Below are 16,464 nucleotides of genomic sequence, written 5' to 3' on the forward strand. Positions count from 1 at the left end.
CACATGGGGCACACTGAAACAGGGCCAGCTTCCTGCAGTGTTTTTTTCCTTATTAATATGCACAAATTGAATTCTGAAGCTTTCACTGGATAGTTATGATTGGACAGAGTTCTGAACGGAGGCCAGTCGTGTTCACACGTCTGGCTGCTTAGGAACAGAAGAATGTTCTTGTTGCAGATAGAAAAGTTAAAAATACCCCACAGATGTGTTGCGCCCCCATGAGTAGCGAGCCAGAATGGACATGCATTTGTACTTGGGAAGTCGGGCTGCCATGAAGTTGTTGTTTAATGTGCATTATTCTAACCACTTTAAATGCGCTTCACTGTATTTCTGTTTTCTGCGCCCCAAGCACACTTTCACTTTCCAAGCAGCTGGGATAATGGCTGTTGCTTCTTTGAAATTAAATAGGTCTCGCATTTACAAGAGTTTGAGCTATTGGCTTTGTAAATGATACTGCCTTTTATTTATATGTTAATTATCGAAACAGATAAATAAAAGGCATTGTCATTTACAATGCCAATAGCTTAAACTCTCGCAAATGAGAGAATATTGCATTGCAAATGCTTGTTTTCTTTGCTGTTTGTCTTTTTTTTAAATCTTATTTCAGACCAATTGGTGTTCCAAAAAGCAAGGGTCAAGGTGTAACATCTGTTTTATTATCTTTCAGGATCCTAACCTTAAAGAATCAAGCACGTTTATTTGAAAACATTTAGATGCAGAACATAATTGATAAGTCTATGATGGACCGATCAGCCTGTAACTTTAAATTGGTCCGTAACTGGAATCTCTGCCTGATTTGTGTGTAGAGAATTACACCAGCCAGTAGTTTTAGTTTTTGTTTTCTAGCACCCTGACAACAGTCTTGAAAGAATTTCACAAACTATCATGTTTAACATTGCCGATAGCTTTAATAACGCACACGTATTTACTTGGCTTGAATTAAAACAAACTATTCTAAACATATTTTCAGGTGATAAATTAGTACATCACAATTAAGAAAGCATTCCATGCAGTGTAGGGTTCTGCTATCCACAAACATACATATAAAGACCTGTTGTTTGGAGAGTATGAGTACCGAGATGGCATGGACACCTTAAGGAAACCCCAGGAAAGGGTAAAGGTGCCTCTTCTCCTGAAAGAGGATTTAATTCCTTGATTTGCTTGAGGTATTAGTGCGATCTCAGAGTTCATGCTACCTCTGAGGTTCCTAACCCTGCTGAAAGCATTTGAATGTTCTCTAAGTTTCATTGGCCACAAAGTACATGGATGAGTGACAGACCATTTTCCACATGCAAGAATTTCTGTTGAGTTGTAGATGATTGCATGTCATCCAATTCTTGACTGCTTGCCGGCAAGGGCCAAGAACGCAGATTTTATGTATTTTTTACAGCTTCAGGGTGATTGGAGTGTTCCGAGCTTAGTTGTAGCTGGAGAGGTTGGAAGGCGTAATGATACCCAGGAGAGCACTCTGACAAGCTTTAACTAGTAGGGGTGCAATAGCTGATCCCTGAAGGATGCCCACTTTTACGTTGAATATTAATGATTGTAAATTTAGGATTATGATCACTTTCAGTCTCTGTGCAAGGAAGATAGATAGCTATTTCAAAGCAGGTCTTTGGATTCCATGTTCTTTGTGTCTGGACAGTAGTGTAGGGAGGTTTATTGTCCCACATTCTGCTGAGAGGTCAAGAAGTAGTGCCCCCTTCCTTTTTCTCATCATTCTAATTTGAGGTTGTCCGTTATGGTGATGAGTGGTGGTCCAGTACTGTGACCCTGTAGAACATGGTTTGGGCATTCAGTAGGTTGCTTTGGTAGCAGAGTGGTTTATTAGATGCTGTAGACAAGTTGAGTGATATCTGCATAAGTGGTCTTGGTATCCTGGAATTCAGAAATTTTGTGGCGCTCCCTGTAATAGCAGGATACTCTTGATTTAGCTTTAATTTAGTTTCTGTAGCAGGCTTCTGCAAGTTGCAGATGGCTTGGGAACCATGGTGTACTCACTTGCAGGTGGGTCTTCTCTCGCTTCTCCCAAGATTGGCACATGGTCTTTTCATTTGTATGGACGGTTCACCTCATATATACAACAGTGCTGGAGATGGCAATAAAGGGATATGTTGTCTAAAACTCAAATGTCATGTTCTCCAGTTTTCATCTGAAGTATAATTCACAAAAACTATTTTCAATAAAATATGGTAGGTGTTTCGCTGTGACTCACCAAAGTGCAAAAGTCAAAAGATTTGCTGGAGCCTTCTAGTCGCATTTTAATTGGGATTTTGAAGCTCTGTAAATTTGCATTTCTGAGGTTCCTCCCTTGTTCCTGTTTTCATAGCTATTCCCTAGTACAAACAGCTGGCTTTACTAGTATGTTGATGCTGGAACAACATTTTTTTATGTAAACTGAGCCTCATTATCCATGTATCCATAGTACATTTGCTCTAGATATATTGGTACCCAAATGTTATCACTTAATTTGCACTTGGGCCAAATCACAGATGTTACTTTTAAACTTAACCCCTTGAGTGCCCCGCCCTTTCCCCCTCCTGTGCCGGGCATTGTATTAGCGGGCGGGGTCCATGACGAGATAGTCTCGTCATGGGCACAGCGCAACCGCGCTCCATGACGAGACTATCTCGTCATGGGCACAGAAGGGGTTAAAAACCTATTTGCTGAATGTTTATATTTTGATTCGAGTAAATACTTGCTCTTCCTCCTCATCCAACACATTTCCATCCAGCGCTACTAATTTACCCCATACAAAGGTTCTAGTTGTGATTGTGCATCTCCACAGATCTCATGACAAATACTTATGTTATAAAAGCCAAAGTTACTGCACTTAAAAAATTATGCCAATATCAATATATCCTCTAAAGAAGGCAGTGAGGGCTTCGCACATGTGTGCACTGGTGAGTATTCCAAATGAATCAGAATTAATTAACGCTCAACTTCCCGTGGTCCACAGCTGTTAGGCCACAATCCTCATGTAAACATCTACTTGGTGGAAAGGAGTTCTGTCATTGTCTAGTGTGTTCAATAAATTATTGTTTTCACTAATAATCAAGTCCACAGGCAAGCTTCCTTGTTCAGAAAGCTCTGTGTTTTATTTGCAACCATATACATTTTTTCAACAAATTTGATGCAAGAACTTAAGTATCCTCAATAAAATCAGCCTACTTGTTTCGTCCTCACTTGGACGTCATCATGTATCATGTCAATACTTCCATTAAAGATATTCATCAGTTTTTCAGCTCCTCCCATTCGCAGCGGATAATTTCTCTGTTAGCCGTGTTAAGCCATTCTTCACAAGTACGCCGCAGCCGGTCCGATAAATCCTGCTGTGTGCCAATATCAACACAATGAGACCAGTGCTGAACATTGAGCACTCTGGAGTATATGTCAATCCTGATACAGAAAGCACTCTGCAAGCTCGCCTTAAGGTATTCGAAAGTGTCAACACAACAGATGCCCTGGATACCGCATGAGGCAACCTATTGTTTAAGGCGATGGACCCAGTCACACTTAAAACACATGAGAGATATGTATTTTAGCTAGCACATGTCCTACAAGAAAGTTAATTCCCTAAACCAGTGCCACATAGATTGTTGAGAATGGAATTTGCATCCTGACAGCATAGCCAAATATTTTGGTATGGGCATCCCCTCATCTGCTTGTCTGTGCCAATATAAATTGCTGAACAGTAAACATTAATGTACGCATTTGCCATTCACAACCATAATAATGTGCTCTCTTTGAGGTAAGAGGATACAAATCTCCATCTTCTTCTGACACTTTTAATCTCAAAGTATTCAGAAATTATGGCTAGACAATTTGGACATGAATTGCATGGCTCCCGCATTGTCACTGTGAAACTGATACACTTCTGTTGGCTGTGGTAAAAGCTCACATCCAACTCTTAAACAAACTAGGTTGGTGCAGCAGATGAACTAGAACATGCTTCATTCAACACAGTCCATCTGAGAGAAACCTAGCTTTTCAAATCTTAGACTGTACACAACTTCATGTGACTCAGGATTTCATGGAGGCGCTGAAGGAGTGTCATGGATTATTTATAAGAACTGCACTTTGAACAAGGAAGCAATTGTATATTTGGTGTCTTGATTGTGTCATATATTATTTTCAATATCTGTGAAGGACCAAGTAAATGGTTTTGTGCTTTATAAATCAACCCGCCTGCCACTGATAAGGCTGTTTTCTTTTCTTGATGTGGAGGAAAACGCCTTAGTTAATACACTGAACATTATTATGATAGTGGAGAACATGTAAAGCATCCTTTTAGGAAAACATATCTGCCATTTGGACATTCCAAAATAAATGGTAATATTCTGTTGTTTGTTTAACAGAAAGTTGTCAACTAATTCCTAGAGAAGCTGAAGTGAAATTTCTGTCTTTCGCTTTGCAGAAATGCAGCCAATTTTGAACCAACGTGCGTTCTCTTAATGCAATGAGTATGTGCGGTTTAAGTGGGGTTTAGGAGGTATTTGCTACAAATTGTGTTTATTTTTGCTGTAATATTTGATGGGAGGTGTAATATTCTTCCAGACGAAATGTTTTTTGTTGTGTAAATTATTGCTTTATCAACAGGTCGCTACTCGGTTACACTAGAAATCTACTGCACAGATCATATTTAGGTTTTGTGGCTAAGGTTATTACAAATTGTCGATGTTGAAAGGAACAAACATTTTAAATAAGCAAGGATGCTGGTCATTAATAATGAGTTAGAAATTAAACAAGAGACTGAGGCACGGATCTCCCCTAACAGTGTCAGTAGTCGTTGAAGCAAGCAAATGGTGCAATACGTAAAGTTTCTGTTAAATGTGCCATCTGTTGCACAAATAACCAGACCTTCTACCTTCCAAAGATGGGCCAACAGTGCACACAAAACTATAAGTCATATAGTCGCTAATTAATGTTGTTGTATGTTAAATTGCTTACTTACATTTATGTGCATTATACAATCTTGCGTTAGGTATTGTGCCTATATTAATTGGACTCTAGTATTAATTAGCTCGTGTATTCCTAGCTACCTTAATAGGATGTAATTAAAGTGTTCAATTCACAGATGAGAAGATACTGTGTTTGGGGTTAAGGGTCACACACTAAAATGTGTTCATTAAAAGTGTTACAATCCTCTGTGATAATTCAAATGATATAGTCAATAGCTTTACTCACTCGACATTTTCATTATTTTTAAACTAAATTTGTTACACGTATGTCATGCTATTTTACCGACTATCCTATGATCTTTTTTCCTTTCCATGTTTGTCTTCTTATAGATTTTTAGTCTTGATCTTGGAGGCATTTCAACAGTTGTCTTAAATGGCTATGATGCCGTGAAGGAGTGCCTCATTCGCCAAAGTGATGTCTTTGCAGACAGGCCTTCCCTTCCTTTGTTCAAAAAGCTGACGAAAATGGGAGGTATGTTATTCAGTGAAGTGTACTTTTACTCTAAAGTTATCGGCAGAGTTGGCAAACAATTTTTCACCTATTTATGTATGATTTGTTTATATTTATGCATATTTTTTTTAACTTGTAACTGATAAAAAATGCTTCTGTTCGAAAGCTTTCATATTATATTTACATAACGTTTTAGACTAAATAGTATATATTAAACATGCATATTTAACTTGTAAGTAGTTTTAAAAACATTTTGGGTGAATAACGGAATTGCGCACAGGGGCGTGCTTAGTCAGTAAAACCGGGGGTGAGACCCTCAGATTCTCCGACAATCACGCTGGCATATGACTTTAATCGCTATATGAGAAGCACCACATGAGGGGATTTGAGATCCAGTAGAAGGGCAAAGTAGTTCTCTATTTTGTAAAATATAAGTATGTTTTTAAGTCCTTCAAAACAAAGGTGTTTTAGTCTGAGTGAGTATTTAAAAATCCCAGGTGAAATCGTACCATCTCCGACGGAAAGCACCTGTACCCAACTATTTATTAAATAATACATTTATTGGGGTGTTTGGAGGAAAATGAATACACACATTGAGAAGATCCTATTCAAAATGATATTGCCAGCCCTCAGTAATGTTTCCTGGAAGCAAAGGAACACCTTTCCATAACACTTTGTTGTAAAAGACAGCTCAACGCTCGGGGTAGCACATAGAAGCCTAAAATGTGCTTGCAAAATAGCTAGTAAGCATTCAAAACTAAACAAAGCATATGCCTGTTCAGTTGACCACAGCTTTTCCCTTGATCTGTTGGAACATGTAATTAATATTAAAATCCATCCTTTGTCTGCTCATTTTAATACTGTTTCGATCTGTGCAAGTAAATGGAAGCAGGAACATGTGATTAAAATGGAAATTTGCAGTTTACTCCTAATGAGCAGATGACAAGAACTTCCAGTGAGAGGAAGATACAGTTACGACTAACAGGAGTTGACTCTACTACTTTCTGAAATCCTCGCTTCATTGTGCCAACTTCATTACAAGGTTATGCTCTACTAGCATGATTCAATAGAAATGTGCAATGTACAACATGGAGTATCTGAGCTATAATTCATCATCATATAAATCTTTATTTGGTTATTAATGCAGCCATAAAAGAGAATAAAATCATAAAAACACATCTATAAAACAATAAATGAAAGTGGACATTCATTCATGTACCAGCTTAAAAAGTTAAAAGGGCATGATAATGTCAACAGTACAATGCATGAAATAGTTTCATGTGCCACATCAGGGTTAATCAGGTCTAGATCGTCTTGATCTCAAAGCAGCACGTAGAAAGCATTAAGCAGCAAAGAGAACATGCTTGTTTGGAAGGAGCTGCAGATACGTAAGCACCAGACGAGGTTGTAGGAAGTTCAAAACCTTTGATAACGGGAGGAGGAATCACTTCCTAGGCAAGCTAAAATATTTACACAACAGCGCAAAATGTAGGGTATCCTATGGAGACATATTGGCACAGCCACAGGGCCATAAAGTGCCAGAACGAGACCAACTACTAGGGTTGGCTAAAAGATGATGTAACAGGTTAAATCTGAATCGTGTCACCGCAAATCTGTCCCTCTTTTTGGATAGGAGAGTAAGGTATAGATCCATACCCTCAATGTATTTATTAGAAAACATGCTTGTTCGGCAGGAGCTGCAGATACATAAGCACCGGACGAGGTTGTAGGCAGTTCTAAACGTTCGATAACGGAAGGAGGAATCACTTTCTAGGCAAGCTAAAATATTTACACAGCAGCGCAGAATGTAAGATATGCTATGGAGACATGTTGGCGCAGCCACAGGCCCCTAAACTGCCAGAACGAGACCAACCACTAGGGTTGGCTAAAAGATGATGTAACACGTTAAATCTGAATCGTGTCACCACAAATCTGTCCCTCTCATTGGATAGGAGTAAGGTATGGCTCCATACCCTCAATGTATTTATTAACACATGCCCCCGTATTCTGGGTTTTGCAAGCTCTATGTGTTAGCGTTGTAATAAGACACGTTCAAAAAAACAAATCTCTTACCCTTTTAAGCTACAGGGGGCAGAGGAAGTGATAATTGTGGAATATTTCCACCATACACATGCTGTTAAAAGCAGCCTTCACATAGGCAATCCAAGGGATTGTATGCATGTGATCAAGGGATAGACAATATCGATCTGTTTAACTGAGATCCCTCCCCGGTCCATATCTTGATACAGTAAGGCCCTGAGAGTAACAAGGTCGCCAATGTAGCTAACGCTAAGCTCCTAGTGAACAGAGAAGGCAGAGGTACTTTGTGTAACTGGCAGAATAAGTCTTAAAAACATATTTTCTGGAAGTTGAATCTTATTGGCCATTTTGTAACCCTTTACCTCACTGCCATATAACACCTTAGAGACGCTCTTGGCCTGAAAAAGCTTGACTGGAGTATCCAGTGACCACAAGCCCAACGTCTGGGCAAAGCTAACTACCGCCCCATGGTCTTGACCAAGTCACAAATCTCTTCCTCAACTAGGGGATTCTAACTCATGTTAGCGACAAATAGCACCCAAGGTAAGAGAAAGCTGGGTCCTTAGCCAGGGTATGACTCCCACCTTAAATGTTTTGGAACTGGTGGACCGAGGGTCAACTATCAAAACGGACGATTTTGTGAAGTTGACCGCCAGGTCCAAACTGTCCATAAAGGAGACAGACTTATCCAACAAGAATTACTGCCCCACAACTGTACGAGCATTGAGCACCGCATCGTCGGCATACAACTAAACTGGCTGCAACATCGTTCCCACCCTGGGGCAGTCAGCCTGCACTGAAAGGAAGGCTTGTTTTAATCCATTGCCATAAAGGGTAAACCAAAAAACGTTCAAATTTACCACCCTGACACACTGCCCTTGTGGTGCCAAAGTGTTTAGTGAGATCCACCCCCTTGTGAATACCTCTCCGCAGCAGAGGTGCTAGCATGTACATTCGATAAGAGGAGTACAATTTCCGGGTCACACCCATCAAAAGGAGCAGATCCCATAACTTCTAACGGTTGACCATATTGAATGCAGGCATGAGGTCCTTAAACACCAGGTGGAGAGATCCAGGCTGGGCAACAGTATACTTATTTAAACTTAAGTAAAGATGTAAGCATTGGTTGGTGGTCAATTTGCCCCGCCTGAAACCATATTGCACCTCTGAAAATATGTCTTTCGCGTCTGCCCACAACAACATCCTATTTAGAAGAATCCTCCCAAGATCTTTCACCACTGCATCAATGAGTGAAATTGGGCGGTAGCACTGTGGGTTGCCTTGTTCCCCTTCTTAAAGATCAGGACAATAATACCAGGGGACCATGAAAGCGGGGCTCCCTCCCGCACTGCAGCATTTCGAGCCAGAGTCACAACTGCCCCCAGACCTCATTGTTATCCCTAAATAAATCAGGAGGTATACCATCGGGGCCTAGAACATTGTTACGGGATAAAGCCTAAATGCCCTGGAAAACTTCCTCAAGGGTAAAGACCACGTTAGCTCTCCCCAACACTATGCCACCCTGATCCCATGCTCCTTCAGCAAGCCCGCCCTTAAAATGATCCACCCACTGCTTCCCTAAAATATGGTTACAAAGTAGGCCCTGAGAATTCAGAAAAACAAGGCTTGTTTATCACCTGCCAAAAGAGGGCGCTATCTCTTGATTCATTAGCTTGAGTTATGTCCTCCCATGCAGACTTACGTAGAACATGCTTGCGATTGTTAACGACCTTCTTGTATTCTTTACGGCAATGGGCCATACTCCCGGTCTCTGGGAGACTGTTTACGAGAAGTCCTCGGAAGACTCTTGGAGCAATCTCGGTCAAACCATTCAATCTGATCTGGGCTTTAATGCTGGGACTGATAACAGTGTCAACTCCTTCTCGGCGATACACACAAATGCACTCAAGATTGCCCCTCCAGAGGCACTTGTATCCAAACAGGTAGATATCTCTTGCCGACACTCTGTAATTCCTCTGGAACTACATGTGACCACCTCAGCCATCTGCCCTGATCCAAAAGTGTGGATCCTCCTTGTGTCTCTGCCAATGGCCTAACTCCCACCACTTACTCCACCAATGACTAGTGACAAGGGATTGTGGTCGCTGAAAACACTATAAATTATGTTAAAATTTGAGATGAACAAAAAAAGGGGGCTGAGAATAAAATAACATCTATTATGGATCCACAGCCCCTCCCTTTAAACGCGGGAGAACTATGAGGTTTAGTCGAATTTACCTTCTTCTCTAGGGCAAAAACCAAGTTATAAGTTTATAAAGAAGTGTTTAACTCACTGCCTTCTGGTTTATGTGCCATGTGCAGCCTATCTGCAATCATACATCTCGGTTTTACATTATCTGAATCTATGGGACTGATGCAGAGATGGCAATTAAAATCTCCTGCTAGCACAAGCTTCTTCCAACCCACACCGCGCCCCTCAAAAGAGTTAATAGCAGAACATAGATTGGGAAGGTTGGATGTCCCACAAGATCCTGATTTTTGCATTATAAAAGTTAATCTGGACAATATGTGTGGAACCAGAGGCATGCTGCTTATGGGCCTGAAACAAGTGAAAATCCCACTTAAGGTCATTAATGTAACCACAAAGCTATAATGTCACAAAGATATCTAGGCCTCCTTGAGCCCTTCCCGATGCTGATGCCACTGCAGGGGAGAAATAGGTTTTATACTCTTCAAGAAAGAAAAGATTACTAACTTCCCAGGATTGCACAAAATCCTCAGCACACGTCTGTAGAGTGATATTAAATATCAATGCAAGTATACAAAACATTATAAACACAGTTTCAGAAATCTATTTTTTTTTAAAATTCTTTTCTTTCTGATCAGCCAACACGTGTTTCGTCGCACAAACTGGGAAATCGTCCCGCGAATTTCTCAAAGCTTCAATGCCATTGGTTGCAACTTTCCATGTGGTGATAATTCCATCCCACACGCTTTAGACTGCGGGTGAGTCTAGTATCCTTGCTTCGATGTGAGTAAATCCATAATTATCAGTATAAGCACCCTGCTACTAGCCATAGTACAGCTGCAACTAGATCAGTCTGTCCGGTCCTCGAGTACAGACGTGTGCTGAGGATTTTGTGAATTTCTATGTTGGCTTTGGCCACAACTTTGGGGAAGGTTGGTGGTTTTCCTCACCTTACAGCACCGTAACTCGATACTATCCTGAACTGATATATGTGCGATTGTTCCTAAGGCACCGTATACCTATAACTATAGCACTGTCTATTAAATTTTTACTTCCCAGGATTCCTGCAGATAAATCACATGATATATCTTAAACTGCACCCACTTACTGTCATTAAACTTTGCAGACAAACCCGCAATATTCCAGGATAGCAGCCTCAGATCCTCCCAGTTACCAAATGGAATATTCAAGTGGGGGGTTATAAACACGGGTAACGGCAGGGATGTCTCTGGGGCATCGAATCAATCATAAGACTCGAGGTTGCTCAGGGCCGCAAATCTGTTACCCAATAATAGGGTTGTGGGAACAGGCAGGACCAGGGTAGGGCGACCATATTGAGCCGATCCACCCCTTACCGGGATCCATGAGGGCTGACACACAATCTCAGGTTTATAAAATAAACACAGTGTAAGCACCAGAATTTCAGTCAATTTGGGTAATTTGTGTGAGCCTAATTGGTCAGAACATGTACAGCTATGGTTGGTTTGTTAAAATTAACTACCGTACAGCCCTCTGCCCCTGGTTTGTTAAAATTAACCACTACATAGTCCCCTGCCTTAGCATCTGGGCCGAACCAGGCTACCCTCCTAACCATCATAATTGAATCATAAATTGTAATACCTGGGTTAGAGTGAGACTTAAACAAGTGCACCACCTTGTTCCTAAATTCCCTAAAGGTTTCTGGTGTAGCATTATTATGTGGGGGGACATTCCCTAAAACTACAACATATGGGGTCGCTTCAGGAGGCAAGTTAATCCCCATCCCAGGAGGGAAGATAATGAATGAATTGCTACAGGAGGACGTGGACCCGTAAGGTGGGGTAGTGGAACACAGGTTTCCATGTTGGAGCAGTGGGGGGCACCCAGGTGACAGTAGGGGTAGGGGAACCAACTCCTTTGGGTTTGCTGCAGCACATTGAGACCATGCTAAACCAGTGGTAATAGGCCCCACTCCATGCGGAGGCCTCAGGTCCTTATGTAGAGCAACTAAGACTTTGAGCTGATCCCCTAACTGCAGGACACTAGATTAGTCGATTCTAACCTTGAAGTGATTGAATCTAACTTGGTGTTCCCAGTGCTGTTATGGTCCCAAAGGTAAACATCCTGCAGTTGAACAGGCTGACTGACAGGTTGGGAACAATATGGCGATAGCCCGTCTGTATCCCCACAGTGACTAAGCCAGCTTTCTGTTTTGGGGCAGCTGCCCACCTTCTGTGCTTCAATCTAGGGCTAGTTGTGGGGCTTAAATAAGTGTTGGTCCTGTGGGCACCACCCTCCGTAATGGCACCCCCAGGTGTTAATGAAGAAACTTCCTGAGGCACATCCTGAATGACCCCGTGAGCATACGTCTGGCAGGACACAAGGATCAATGGGTGTGGTGTGGACCTCAGCAAGACTACTTGCACAAAGCACGGTCGAGGGAGCGCCCTCCCTAGTGAAGGGTAGCCTTCTCTTAGCTAGCTCAATGTCTTTGGACACCACACACACTGCCCGAGAGAGAAACACCTCCATGGGGACCCGAGGAGCACACTGGGGGACTTTGGGATAGAAGCAGCAGCTTTCCTTCTCCCCATCTTTAGGAAACAGCAAAAATACATGGTTATCATAATAAACGGAAGGGCGGCACTTTGCTGTGATGCAACTGTTGTCCCAGCCACGAATAGATACGACTGTTCAATGATTTGAGTCTGGTAAAAATGTCTGTTAAACGGCTTGTAGCCCTTGATTAGGGGAACACCAAACTTCCCGGATATTGTGTGTGCTGCCAGTCAAAAAGAGGGCTCCCACAAAGGATAGAAGAGAAGCTGCCCATCTTCCCACAAGGAAGAGATCAATCCGAGTGAGAATGGCTAAAGAAAGAAAGAGGCCCAGGCGCAAGCAGACACAGGCACATCACCATAAGTGAAGGAAATCTAGGTACCTAAAAGGCACCACCAAGTTGCATAAGTCAGAAATTCCCAATAATACTGCTCAGTCAAAACAAGGGGGAGGCTCTGCCCCAGCTTTTCCTGGTGCTGATGGGCCTAAGATGGCCCTGCCCTTGGCCCAGACGCCACGGGAGTTCAGTCTGCACTGTGTATCGCCACACAGGGAGAACATCTGCAGGTATGCTAGGATCCTCCTCCTGGCCACAGGTGCCCTTGGGACACGTAGTCCCCGTACCAGCTCCTTGAAAGTCCCACATGACGGGAGTGCAGTCAGCGCTATATAACTCCACACATGGAGAACGGCGTCAGGGCTGCTAGGTTCCTCCTCCTGGCCCCTGGTGCACTTGCGACACATAGTCCTCAAACCGGCTCCTTGAAAGTCCAACACCGCTGGAGTGAAGTCTGCACTATATAGTGCCACACAGTATGAACGGCTGCAGGTATGCGAGTGTCCTCCTCCTGGCCACTGGTGCTCTTGGGACATGTAGTCGCCAAACCGGCTCCTTAAAACGAATTCATTTAAAATGTGTGTAAGTTTGCAACATTGCTAATGCTTGAGTGGTCTTCACACTTGGACAACATCATGAAAGATTCATAAAATGTAACAGTGCACACACACATATGCATTCTAATATTAAATTCAAAGCATTAAGGCGCATATGCAATGTAAATTCACTTTATCAACTATTTTTTAAAACCCTCACTTTGTTGTGCCAACTTAAGAAAGGGGCTACGTATAACGTTTGGAATAAAAAAACTATATTTCTTTTAAAAGACATGTAAATGTGCAATAACTCTAAGGCTTTAGTGGTCTTTAAACTATTGCAAAAACGAAATTACAAATGATTAATAAAGTGCCATTATGCTCATTAAGGCATACATGTCATATCATAAAGTCACATTTGCGAGTAAATTCACTTTCTCTGGCCCTCTTATTTCTACAGCAAATCAATGGTGAATAGCCACATTATTTCAGTTTCAATTTCTTTATTACAACTGTCTTCACCATCCTCAACTGTACTCAGTGGATAAGCATTGGCAATGCCTTTATTATGCAACTACGCTGGACAAAGCACATAACCAATTTGATCAAAACCAATAACGTCACAAGGATCTGAATAACTGAGATCATGATTTCAAAAATCTTTATTCCCCAGGTCACCAATAAATCTGACAACCAGGACCAAAAGCCACTCAAGTTAAATTAAAGCAATTTTGAATTTCATGTCATCTCACTATTCTATATAGGATCTATTTGTTTGTGTAAACCAAGTGAGGGATTAGGGGGATGCGGACAACACTCAGTAATCTACCAAGGGAAAAGGCAGTAGCATATGCTGCTACTTCCACTATCTGAGTATTGCGTTTAGTCTCTCAAATGACCTGCCCTACACCATGGTTAGGAAATAAAATAGAGAATAATCTGTTTATTTCAGGGATCTCGCAGCGGCCCATCTTCTTTGCTGAGGCTGAATAGGATAATGCTTGATAGCAGGGACAATATGTTCAGAGTAGCTGGCCCGGGGCACTCTTGAGGCAGCCCGGGGTAAGCTTTCAATCCACAGATTAAATGAATGCTTCCTTCTTGATGGCTTTGTTTGTGTAACAGACTAGTTCCAGGTCTGTATTCACAAGGATATATTTTGAAAGGTTTATTCTCAGCAACACTGTCACATTCACTTGGGTCTACAAAAACGCTCCTGCTGCCTGCTTTGCAGTGCTGAGAGACCAACTCCCATTCTGACAAGCCCTGTTGAGCCTCATTTGGACTGTAACAGGCAAGGAGATTGTTGTACTTTTTAAGCCCTTGGTAGGAACCTGGGAAGATGCAGGCACATCCAGGCAGTCTGTCCCCTTTATAAAACAGATCAATGTTAGTTTTGTTTCTGGCAAGAGACACTCCCTTCAAATGCACCCTACCCGCACATCATCAGGCAAATGAGAGCAGATTCAACAGAAAGAAAAGTTATTTGTGTGGCAATAGTTATTAATCAACAGTACATAAGATTTATTCACATACACAGAGCAGCAGCCCTGATCAAGGACATGTTCAAAACAGTTAGGCCCAAGTTAACGCCTCGTTCCACAGCAAAGATGCATCCCACCCAGAGCCAGAGACTTAAGGGCAATGGCAAAGATAGCAGGCCAGATCCACAGAGAGTCCAGTAAGTAAAGATAGCCACTTCGGGCAGAGCTGCTAACCATGAGGAGATACAGGTGCAGCATTGCATGGCTATGGAGGAGCAGACAAAGGTGGGCACTGGAGTTCTGACGTACTAGAAAATGGCAAGGCAGCAACAAGATCAGCTCCAGCAGAGGGCCTCAGCCCCGGGCTTGGTGCATGTATGGAAGCAGGCAGTGGTGGGCAGTCATTTCAGAGAGGTGCAGCAGGAAGAATGGATCCACATTGCCAGACCACAACACTTTATGGCTGTGTTAGTGATGAACAGGATTTGGAAGGGGCTACGCATGCAAGGTTGCAGAGAGGACTTCCTCTGATAGACATGTATGAATACCCACTTGCATTCCTGGGCGTGTCTAGAGATACACAGCACTGGCTGCACCAACAAGGGCAAAATACTAAAGCCTGACACCAAATTAAGTGTTATCTTGCACTGCATGTATTCTGATGCATCGGGGCAAACTGAGTGCTGGGATGTGAGGCAGTGTGCGCCCACCCTCCTTCCACTCTGAAGTAGCTTGGGCAGGACAATAGAAATAGTGGTTTGCGCGGCACACAACATGCCATCTATTCCACATCTCTTTATACAACTGTACAATGTTGGGAAATAGAAATTGTGGTGCAAACACTCCCCTTGTACTGTCTCTGTACACTCCTTCGAGATTCCTTGCTCATTACAGCTTGATCCTGTCTGGTTTCTCTCCTTCAGAGGCTCATTCCTGAAACAGAGACATAGCTCTCAGAGAAGGTACGGGTAATAGTTCAGTTTGGTCAACTTACATAGCAGCTCGAGCAGTGCCTGACAGAGCAGCCTTTCCAGAGCTGAATCAGTGAGGGCATTCCCTTTGAACACTTCATCATGATGATATTGGTGGGCAGTGCACTTGACTACTGCGATTTTTAGGGCTTACATCAAAACGTTCAGCAAATTCTACACATATTGACCATTCTTGTTCAGATTCCAACAGACTTCAGGAATCACTTTTGCATCCAATACTTACCCAAATAATTTTTCACTCCAACAGCATTCTTTGAGTCTGTGTACACGATTACAATCTTTTTCTCCGCCAAGCCGAGTTCATTAAACCACTGCAGATTTAATAATAGGCAATGAGCAGCTTTTAACAATTTAATCTACAGTACAAACATCATACTCTGTAACAAAGATGCCTTCATCATTTTGGAATGAAAATGTGTAGTGCCTGCACTCCTGTTTGTTAGGTGAGAATCTATGATATAGGGGCAAATAGGTTAGTTATAGCTGTTGTCAGCGTGCTGTCATGTGTAAGGGTTTCAGCCCTGACCCTATCTGTATATATGGACATGAAGAGGTGTGGAGTGCGTCATGTAGGTGTGGATCACTCCACACCTCTTCATGTCCTTCATCATTTTGGAGACATGAACCATCAATAAAATACATCCCCAACAGAGTATTTGATAAAGTGGGACTGAGTAAAAAGGAGTGTTTATTGTTGATGGTTCCAAAGGATATAGAGAAAGGGTTTGAGATATGATGGGCAACACTTTGGTTAGAAGTACTGACTGAGTCTGTGGACAAGCTCAAGAGAGGTAATGAAGGAACACAGAGGTTTTCCAAACAGTGTTGCTAGCACCACTGTCAATAAGACAAGTGGTGTATTTATCAGACAACCTGCATAGGAACCTTTTTTATTTACTGAGATTGGAGTATTTTG

The 16,464-nt window shown here is 42.1% G+C and overlaps 1 protein-coding gene across 1 annotated transcript in view; it reads left to right on the forward strand.

Annotated features, from left to right (window-relative positions):
* CYP2R1 (cytochrome P450 family 2 subfamily R member 1) overlaps window positions 1–16,464 on the forward strand; it is a 209,173-nt gene that overhangs the window by 76,097 nt on the left and 116,612 nt on the right. Inside the window, exon 2 of the mRNA XM_085648113.1 lies at window positions 5,292–5,433. Within this exon, the coding sequence (XP_085504239.1) occupies window positions 5,292–5,433 (142 nt within the window). The remainder of the gene's footprint in view (window positions 1–5,291; window positions 5,434–16,464) is intronic.

Source organism: Triturus cristatus, chromosome 3_2, assembly GCF_964204655.1.
Source record: "Triturus cristatus chromosome 3_2, aTriCri1.1, whole genome shotgun sequence".
Classification (NCBI taxonomy): Eukaryota; Metazoa; Chordata; class Amphibia; order Caudata; family Salamandridae; genus Triturus; species Triturus cristatus.